The sequence below is a fragment of the Lates calcarifer genome, linkage group LG6 (genome assembly GCF_001640805.2).
Source record: "Lates calcarifer isolate ASB-BC8 linkage group LG6, TLL_Latcal_v3, whole genome shotgun sequence".
Classification (NCBI taxonomy): Eukaryota; Metazoa; Chordata; class Actinopteri; family Centropomidae; genus Lates; species Lates calcarifer.
Genome location: NC_066838.1, coordinates 21,539,095 through 21,548,420, shown reverse-complemented (window position 1 = coordinate 21,548,420; position 9,326 = coordinate 21,539,095). Strand labels below are relative to the sequence as shown.

The 9,326-nt window shown below is 41.4% G+C and overlaps 1 protein-coding gene and 1 long non-coding RNA gene across 2 annotated transcripts; one reads left to right on the top strand and one right to left on the bottom strand.

Moving 5' to 3' along the window:
- Window position 1: 1 nt before the first annotated feature.
- LOC127142581 (uncharacterized) lies at window positions 2–4,561 on the bottom strand. Its single transcript, XR_007813440.1, has 2 exons — window positions 3,638–4,561; window positions 2–1,816 (listed from the first exon to the last, which is right to left on the bottom strand). It is a non-coding gene; the product is annotated as an uncharacterized LOC127142581 (long non-coding RNA).
- On the top strand, window positions 1,714–9,239 carry LOC108882192 (syntaphilin). Its single transcript, XM_018674546.2, has 5 exons — window positions 1,714–1,827; window positions 4,583–4,699; window positions 4,786–4,914; window positions 5,479–5,628; window positions 5,802–9,239. The coding sequence occupies exons 2-5, from the start codon at window positions 4,656–4,658 to the stop codon at window positions 7,057–7,059; spliced, it is 1,581 nt and encodes a 526-aa protein (XP_018530062.1). The 5' UTR covers window positions 1,714–1,827; window positions 4,583–4,655; the 3' UTR covers window positions 7,060–9,239.
- The last annotated feature ends 87 nt before the right edge of the window (window positions 9,240–9,326 follow it).

Here is a 9,326-nt window from a genome sequence, read left to right as displayed (position 1 = left end):
AAAAAAAAAAAAAAAAAAAGACCTAAAAAGTCTTAAATTTCATTTTTAAAAGTTAAAATATTCTCAATTCTCTCAAGTTTTTGCTTGAAAAAATGACTGAAACAAGTAATATATTATAAAATGTAGTATTAAAAAGTCTTACATTTAATTGGTTATGCATCAGAAACCCTGTGTACATTTGTGTGTGTGTTAAAAGTTGTATATATTCTTTGTGCTTGTTCTCAGCACTTTTTGCTGGATGTGAGAAATGTGAGAGGTTATTAATGAAAGAGGATTTCATCTACTCTTTGTCAGACTGTTTGTATTAGGTCTCTGACATCATACAATACCTGACAGCAGGTATGTGTTCTACATCTTAAAATATTTTAAATAAGTAATCTCCAAGATCCTTTGAATATATGTATTTTTTATAGTTACTTTATATAAGAAAAATCTGATGTTATGCAGCAGTTATTGAGGTATTTTAGGACTGTGTTCTCCTGTATGTTTGAATTGTTTTACAGCAGTTCCTTTTCTATTTATTCCAAATTATTGTTCCTCCTAAGGTGTTGAATGACAAGACTTGTCCACCAGGTAGCTAATGAGTCCCTGTTGGGTTTTGTCTGAGTGTGAAAAAAAAAGACATTTAATCAGAAGTAATTGTTAAAAATAATTGCTTTAAAGTGCAGGTATTATTGACATCGTTGGCTAATGGTCATCTGTTCCTCATTCTTCTAGACTTTCTTTTAAAAATCTCTATTTAATGTCATTCTTTGTTTCAGGGAGCTAAATAAATATTTGGCATCTATATGAAACACAAATATGACTGAATATTTACTATATTTGTAAAAATGTTAATGTTTCATGAACATAAATCTCATGTTACTGAGGTTTGGGACATGTAGTTCAATTAGTATATTGGTCTTTCTAATGCTGTAGATACTATAATTCAGTATTTTGAATATTTTTCCTGCAGCTTTAATCTAGAAAATGGAGTATTCACTCCCATAGCAACAAATGTTAAATTATACAGTCATAATAGACTTGTTAAGTTGCTTTTTTCATTAGAATTGTGTGTTGTTCACTTTATTCTGTGCTTAATGCAGGTCTTTTGGGGACAAAATATAATTTTCTTTTATCCTGGGTCTATACGTGATAGTTAGGAACCACTAATACACACCATATGTTTAGAGGGATTACTGTTCAAAACACTTTTCATTTCCCACTTGTTCTTGGAGTTCATTATGTAGAGAATATGGAGTTTATTAAGCCATTTTGAAATTGTAATATTTTGTTAAGGTTTATGCTTTAGTGGACTGAATTAAAATAATGAAAATAATGAATATGTCTTTAATGTATTTATTTTACAAAGGAGCAAACTTTGCTGTAACAGTGGCCTGTACCTGTCAGTGAATGAGTCTCTGCACACTCATCCATCATCATCATGAGGTGTTGTACATGGTGTACCCCTCCAGCTGGACGCTATCCCGTGCCTGCTGTCAGTGCTGGAAATGAGGGACTTTCTCAGCTATAGTTCCCCCGCCAAGACGTTATCATCCCAGCCGTAAACACCCCATCAATAACCACATAATGTGCTGTTAGTAAAAGGTCTCGCTGCCAAATGAAGCGTTATTATCCCCTACTGTCACTTTAAGAAGCACCGATGCAGCAGACGCAGTTGCCTCATTTCATCTCCGGGCTTCATGGCTGCAGGATGGACTCTCATCAGCAGCAGCAGCAGCAGCATCTTCTCCTCCTGCGGCCACCACCAGGGACTCTTCAGCAACCATCAAGTCTGGCTGGGAACCGAGGCTTTTCTACGATGCACAACTCCCACCTGCGGAAATGGTAGATGTACAGCAGTGTTAATATAGACTGGTGTCGGTGTTTTGTGCGGTGTTTTGAGTGTGCGGCCAACAGAAACGATTGTTTGGAGATTATAACATCCTTGTATGTAGGGCACAGCTGGGACTAAATTTGTTAGTCAGCTGTTTGTATCAGGATCTGCGTTTTTATTTTTTATGGAAAGTACCTGCTGGGGTGTTAGATGTCCTGTTTGGGGACCCCTCTGTAGTCAGCTGCCTTTGCAAACCAATGACTTTTTAGGCTGCTGTCATCATCATCCTCACACTAGACCTTTCTGCTTATCTAACACTGCTTTCTCACAGGCGATAAATGTGGGAAACGCTTCGATTTAACACCATACTGATTATTCATCATCCCAGCACCTTCTGGTATTTATCCTAGAGAACATCACCGGCTGACTGATTGTATTTCTGTGTCTGAAACGCAGCTTTAAGTACAGTTTTATCCACCTGCTGTGCGGTGCTCGCCTCCTCAGTAAACACTGAGACTCACACTTACGTAAGATGATTGCGTTATTTCTCACCAATAACGTACTTGCCACTTGTTGCGCAGACAGAGTGGGAGCTGAGACTTCCTGCCTCATTGTCCTAGAATTTAAATATAGGACAAAAAAAAAAAAAAAAAAAATTCTGATGCTGCCGTTTCGTGTAGTCTGGTTTTCATTATCAGCAGAGTGAAGGTGTGTTTGTGTATCTGCTGCCTCTACAGAGATTTATCCAGCTGCAGGTATTTTAGGCCCAGATCAGGAGGTTTCCTGAGCTTTTCTAGAGCTGCAGAGACTTTGGAAGAAAGCTGAGAACATTTTGTTCTCCATGTTGGATTTTTGCTGTTTGATTGGACTGAGCTTCTCTACAACTGAGGGGGTGACTGAACTATAAGAAAATAAATTGAAAATGTTGATTACTTTTACTTTTATGCAACACTGTAGTGTTGAGGTCAGTGAGGTCATGTTTCTTTTCTGTGCATCTGAGGGTTTTAACAGTGTAGTTTACTTCCTATAGTTAAAACCTTTACACACAGTGGATATTTTACAGGATAATTCCACTATTTAGGTTTAAATTTGACTATTTTAGGCTAACAAAATATAAATGAATAAAGGACTAGGGTCATTTTGGGGAATATATACATGTTTTGGCCCCTTTTTAAAAATAGACATCAAATACATTGATCATGTTTTACTTACAATAATGTAGATTTAATTATATATCATGTAGGGAAAAGGTAGGGGAAGTTTAAAGTGCTGATGTTGGACTTTAACATAGTATATTTCTGTAGACCTAAAGCATTGTTGAAAGATAATTATAAGTTTAAATAAAAACTATGTTATTTATGTTATTAAACTGTTTTTACTATGTAAAAACAATGTTTTTTATAACCACTGACTAAAAGATTTGTACATTGTTATTGGTGCCTGTGTCGTTGTCCTTGTATTTTGGTTTCCTGGCAGCTTCATACTCTGTTAAATTGACAAGATGAGAAGTCAGACTCATAACTGAGTTTGTGCTGAATAAAAGGATACCAAACAAACAAAGACCTTAAAAGAAGCCAAACAAAGGCAAATATGAATGCACAGAAAGTCCAGAATAAAATAACCAGAATAATTCTGGACAGAAGACTAACACAATTAAAGGATTTACCTAAATAAAATACAGTCATAAATCAGAAAAAATTGATATAAATATGCTTTAATCCTGACTAAACACTTGATTATAATTTTGGATACTTGACACACTTAAGTACGGATGTATATTGGTCAGTCATCAGAATATTTTATAACTGTGAATTTACTCACGTCCTTTGTAGTTGCAGAGTTTCCAGCTTTTTCCATAGATTAAGATCAGGTTGGCTACTGTCCCATCGATCTTAAACTTCTCATTAATATTAACAGCTGTGGTCACAGGAACATGAAGCTGCTTGAAGACTGTCCTTTAGCCCTTTACCTAAACCACACGCATCAATTATTTCCATCCTTATCTCCTCAGACAGCTCTCTTCTTTTATTTCTCTTGTCTCTTGTCACATTGAAGACTTGATTATAAGATTGAAGGCACCTGTGAGGCTAATTGAAGATGGCAGCCAGCTTGAAATATCACTACAATCCACTCATTTATCACCACCTATAATTTTGTTCAGGCCATTTTAGAACATCTTTGTAGTGCCTTTGTTTTATTGTGGCAAAGCCAAGGCGTGCAGGTAGCAAGTACATGACAAAAAAGTTTTTAAATTCAACACATTTCAGGAAGGACAGAGTCCAGAATCCACCCCTGCTCTGTCAACAGTAAACTCACTGTAGACAGGTAGTGACCCCAATGACCCCTTGTGACTACACAGCCACCAACTGTCTGATTTTCTTTGGTTTTTGCCCTTTGACACCAGTTAATGTGAGGGTTTATCATGTTTATCTGCAGCTCTGCAGACAGGAGGACGCAGCTCAGAGAGAGAGGCAGCTGCACTGACTGTGAACTCACTGTGTCCCCTTTGTGTCAGCACAGAAAGGAGGCTTTATTTGCTGCTGGCCTAGACTATTTTTTTTTTTTTTTATCAGGCTGCTGTCACTGACTTCCAGCGAGACAGTAGACACCGTTTTGAAGGAAAAATAATGAGTGTCTTCTTTACTGAATAGCGTGATGCAGATAACCAAGGATGGCTTTTTGGGATTCATTTTGCATCAGTTGTTATCATCAGCTGATTGTCTGGTTTAATCTCTAGTGCGTTTATGCTTGTGATGGTTGTTGCAGCTCGGCTGTGAGAGCTCCTAGCGTCCTCCTCTAGAGACAGCAGCGGAGAAGGTTGGAGGTCCCTCGCACATCAATGTCTCTCACTCCGAGTCGAAAGCCCTCCTCAGGTCAGCGCAGGTACTGTTGCTTCCTTGTCACACCTCTCCCTTTTTAAATACATTTTTGGTTCACAAATGAGTGTAATTTTGATCCCTCCCATCAAGGCGCTCGGTGGGCACTGGTGGCGGCAGTGGGCGATATTCAAGTGATACATCCAGTACACACACCTATCCTGGTCGGGGTAGGGCAGCAGAGAGCAGCCCCACAGCTCGGACGTACCCTAGTACACCCAGGTAAGACACTAATCATACAACATCAGCTTCTTTTATCCACTCCTACTTATGTAAATTCTAAATCAGTATAACCAAACAATACTACAAACAACAACCCTCTGCATTACACTGCACCTGTGTATCCAATAAGTTGTTAATAAAGTGGAATATTTGATTAATTTCAGCAGCTTTACAAACTACTTTTGTGCACTGTAGCTTTGTTCATTGCCTGCAGGGCCATGTTCAACATCAGTTTGATTTGCACAAGGTTCATTTGTTTGTAATAACACAGGCTTTGCACAGTTCACTCATGGATGGATTATGAGAAAATGGGCCCATGGGCACAGACAGATAAAAGGCACCCGCCCTCCTACACATGGTCCCCAGACAGAAAGACACAAAATGGTTGCAGCCATATTGTTTGTAGTTGTTTTAATGGCAATTTTCTCTCTTTGTGTGTCTTTGTGATCATTTCATTTCATGATTTCCTGACCTCTCAGGCCCCTGACTGAGCCTGTGCTCAGCAAAGGCCCATTTGGAAGGACTTTGTGTAAATGATCTCTTTATAAATGTGTGTCGATTCAGGCGTCAGGCAAAGCACACAGCCTGCAGTGACAACCATGGGATCAGGCCCCCTACCCCAGAGCAGTACCTTACACCCCTGCAACAGAAGGAGGTGTGTATACGACATCTGCGGGCCAGGCTGAGGGAGAATGTGGAGAGACTACAACACAGGTAAACATTACTGTCCTTCAAGTCAATGTTTTGTTGGTTGTTAACACCAACATTTGTTGTAGCCAGTAAGTAAAGCTTATCCTTTCAGGCCTCCTGTGCACTAAACAATCATATTTTCTTTCCGTACGAGAAATAATACGTCCTCTATTCACTTATTCTTTACACTTTATCAGGGACTGTGAAATAGATGAGTTGAGGACCCAGCTGTACAGGATGCAGGAGGACTGGATAGAGGAGGAATGTCACCGTGTGGAGGCCCAGCTGGCCCTTAAAGAGGCCCGCAAGGAGATCCAGCACCTCCAGGAAGTGGTGGAATCAGTGAGGTCCAACCTCAGTGTCCGCGAACAAGACCCCCACGACCACAAGCCATACTCAGGGTTGCAGGGAGCTCGGCCGGGGGGGAAGTCTCGCTCCTGTGGCTGTTCCCCAGCCAGCACTTTGAGCCGCAGCACCACCTACACCCGACTGAGCAACGAGGCTCTGCAGCTGGAGCGCAGCTCCAACGCCCCCGAGGCAGGTGGAGCGTCTCGCCCAGCAGGACAAACCCACCTACTCCTGGAGGCGGCCCTCCTGTCAGAGCAGCTGCCGCCACAGGGCCACATCCGAGGCCCCCCCCCTACCGTGCCGCGCTCCTCCACCTATGAACGGCTGTGCAGTGGGGGGACTGTGTTGCCAATGTCACACTCCTGCCACACTCTCAGTAGTAGCTGCAGGTGCACCGGACACACCTACCTCCCCCATCATCACCTGTTCCTGCACTTACCTCAGGAGGAGGCCCCAGTAACAGCGGTGATTCCCTCTGTTCCCGTCAGTGATCCGATCCCCACTCCTGCTCCTCCAGCAGAGAAAAAGCCAGAGGTCCGCTCCCAGGCCTGCAGCCCGACCATGACCTGGCTGTGTGAGGAAAGCGTTGCCGAAGAGCTGAGCGTCATTTCTTTACCCACAGCAGACATCACTCCCTCAGAACCACTTCCGTTTCCATTGTCTTTACCTCCTGCGTCTCCTCCTGAGCATTCATGCAGCTTAGCGCCACTACCACCCGACAAACCAGAGGAGGTAATGGAGATGCCGGCAGAGCCCCACACCTGCCAGCCACCACCTACAGATCCTCTGCCAGTGAGGCAGGATGCTACAGTACTGGAGATAGAGGAGGACAATAAGGAGGAAACTGAAGGAGCAAATGAAGATGGGTATTCCCCTCAGCTGTGCCACTGGAGCCGCTACTTCCTCATCGATCTTTTGGCTTTGGCGGTGCCTGTGGTCCCGACCATGGCGTGGCTGTGCCGAGGGGCGCCCCGGGACGTCATGCCGGTGTATCACATCGGGTCCCTGCTGAGAGGCTGCTGCGCCGTGGCCCTCCACTCGCTTCGCCGCCAGAGCGCGGGCAGGGGACGCAGACCTACCAGCATGAACGGAACAACAACAATCTGACACTTTACAACTCCCAACCTCTGCAGGCACAGCCACAACCATGCTGACTTTGCTTTATCACATTTTGGTCATTGCCACGTGTTGGATATCTCCTCTTATAAGATTTTTAGATTTCACGTAATGCCCTTGTGATTTTTGTGGTCATGCCTTGCCTTAGAGAACAAAGGATTAGTTGTACATTGTTATATACTTTGAGTACTCAGATATACTTACTGCTACTGCCTGCAGTTTAAGTGGTTTTCTCTTTATTGCAATTTGCATGCAACCCACAGTTTGGTTGGGTTAAAAAGCCCCAACCTGGATTCATACGAAAGAGAAGTAGAAGAGAAGTTGTCTGAATGCTTCTCTATTTTCATCATTGTCATTTTCTTTGGCATCAACAACGTCCCAGAAAATCAGATAAATAAATTACAGTCTATCACCAGTTGATTGACTTGTGCAGAAACAGTAAATAGATTTGCAGAGGACAATGAGCACAGGCAGCAAAAAGTGGAAGGCGTTCATTTTGTACTTCCACTCATGAAAATACTGAGGATGTTTTAAAGCTGTTGGGACTTTTACCTTTTGAAAAAAGTAGAGCATGTGCATCGGATCTAGTTCTCAGGTGCAGAACAGTCAGATCGTGGATATTTTGCCAATAAACAAACCATGGGAGTTTAAAACTGTACGGACTCTATTTCTTTTCTCGAGTTAGGACATTTACCCTTAAACATCAGCACTAGTTTTTCAGTTGAACAATGAATCACTGACCTGAAAATAAAAAATAACAAAAAACCCTGCACTTTTGGCTTTGTCTTGAGATATGACTGAGTTAAAGCTACATAATGAAGGTCAGGTTGGAAGGAATGCAAAAGGCTGTGCTTATATCTTTTCAGCAGGTCAGCCTCTGTTGCAGTTTGGATCTAAAAATAAAGCCTTGAGGTGGGTGTGTGAGCAGGACATTAATACGTACCTGATTTCCACTCTGGCCGTGAATCTACAGTTCCACATTTCTACAAACAGGAGAAAAGGAGAGATAATTCTATAAGATTCAGCTGAATGAATGAAGGACTTAGATGAGCAGTTTTTACTGGATTCATAAAGAGATTAACTGTTTTTGATACTGTGACTTATTTTCAGATTTTACAAGAAACAAAAGATCTTTGCACGGCTGCAAGATGAACACTTGAAAAGTTATTCCTTCTTTGTGTCGGTGTAGGCTGCAGTCAGAGCGCTGCATTGTAATTTATAATGATGTACAGCATGTATCATAAAAGTGGCCTTTTTCTGTTGACTGAAGTGGCTCATTTGTAATCATGATGTACAGTGTGTATATGGTGACCAATTTCAGCCTTATTATGCAAAAATAGCAATGTTTTAGCTTTCAGGGATCTTTCCAATAAGGTTTTACTAGTTTAAGATTGAGCTTAAGGTAGAAGAACAGCTGTTAGTGTAAATTCAACCCCTGTGGTTGGAGCAGCACATATTGTGGTGTTTGAACTTCTATTTTCCTATTTTTGGTTTGTTAAGACTTCGGTTTCAGAGCATTCATGTTCAAAGAAAAAGCACTTCTGAATTTATAACTGCTTGATGTCACTTATGTACATCTCACTGCACAGCCTGGACTCTAAGAGGTGAAACTGGACTTTCTGTCAGTCTGTGCGGTATGTGCAAAATTAATGAAGCAGTGATTGACTGTAGAATAATTGCACAAGAACCAACAGACAACTGCAAAATAGCCTGGATGTTTCCTCTCTTCCTGGAGAATAAATGATGCTTCTGTATGTCTGCTTTTATTATTGTAAGTATTAATCTCTTTTAAGGTGATAGTGAGGTTAAACAGTGAGACTACAATCAACCAAGGGAAGGAGAAAAAAAATAACAGTTTGTGTTAAAAGTACTCTTTTAATGTGTTTAGAGTAAGGAACAGACCTTTTACATCCACAGCTTGTTACACACAACTCCTTCAAATAAAGAGAGCCACAAAGCCCAAGATGTGCCTACAAATCTGTGGGGGGGGGGCTTACCATGCAAGTTTAGAAACCGTGTACCAGAGGCTAAATATTTTTCCCCTCAAGACCTTCTTTTGGCTTTTTACAAGCAATCAACAGGACACACCATGTCCAGTTGTGAGCGTGAGCAATGAAGTCATTTAACTCTACATCTGCAGAGACCTGTTGGCTGTTCATGGCAATAATGTGCTTGACTCATAAAATCCCTGGTTACAGTGTATTTCATGCTTTTTTTCCCCTAAATTTATATCACAAATGTCATTCATAGAAATATCA

Excerpts from the sequence above, each read along its gene's own strand:
- LOC108882192 (XM_018674546.2), top strand. The coding sequence starts at position 4,656 with ATGTCTCTCACTCCGAGTCGAAAGCCCTCCTCAGGTCAGCGCAG. Across the intron at positions 4,700-4,785 it reads CCCTCCTCAGGTCAGCGCAG|GCGCTCGGTGGGCACTGGTG; the intron begins GTACTGTTGCTT and ends CCTCCCATCAAG. Across the intron at positions 5,629-5,801 it reads GTGGAGAGACTACAACACAG|GGACTGTGAAATAGATGAGT; the intron begins GTAAACATTACT and ends ACACTTTATCAG.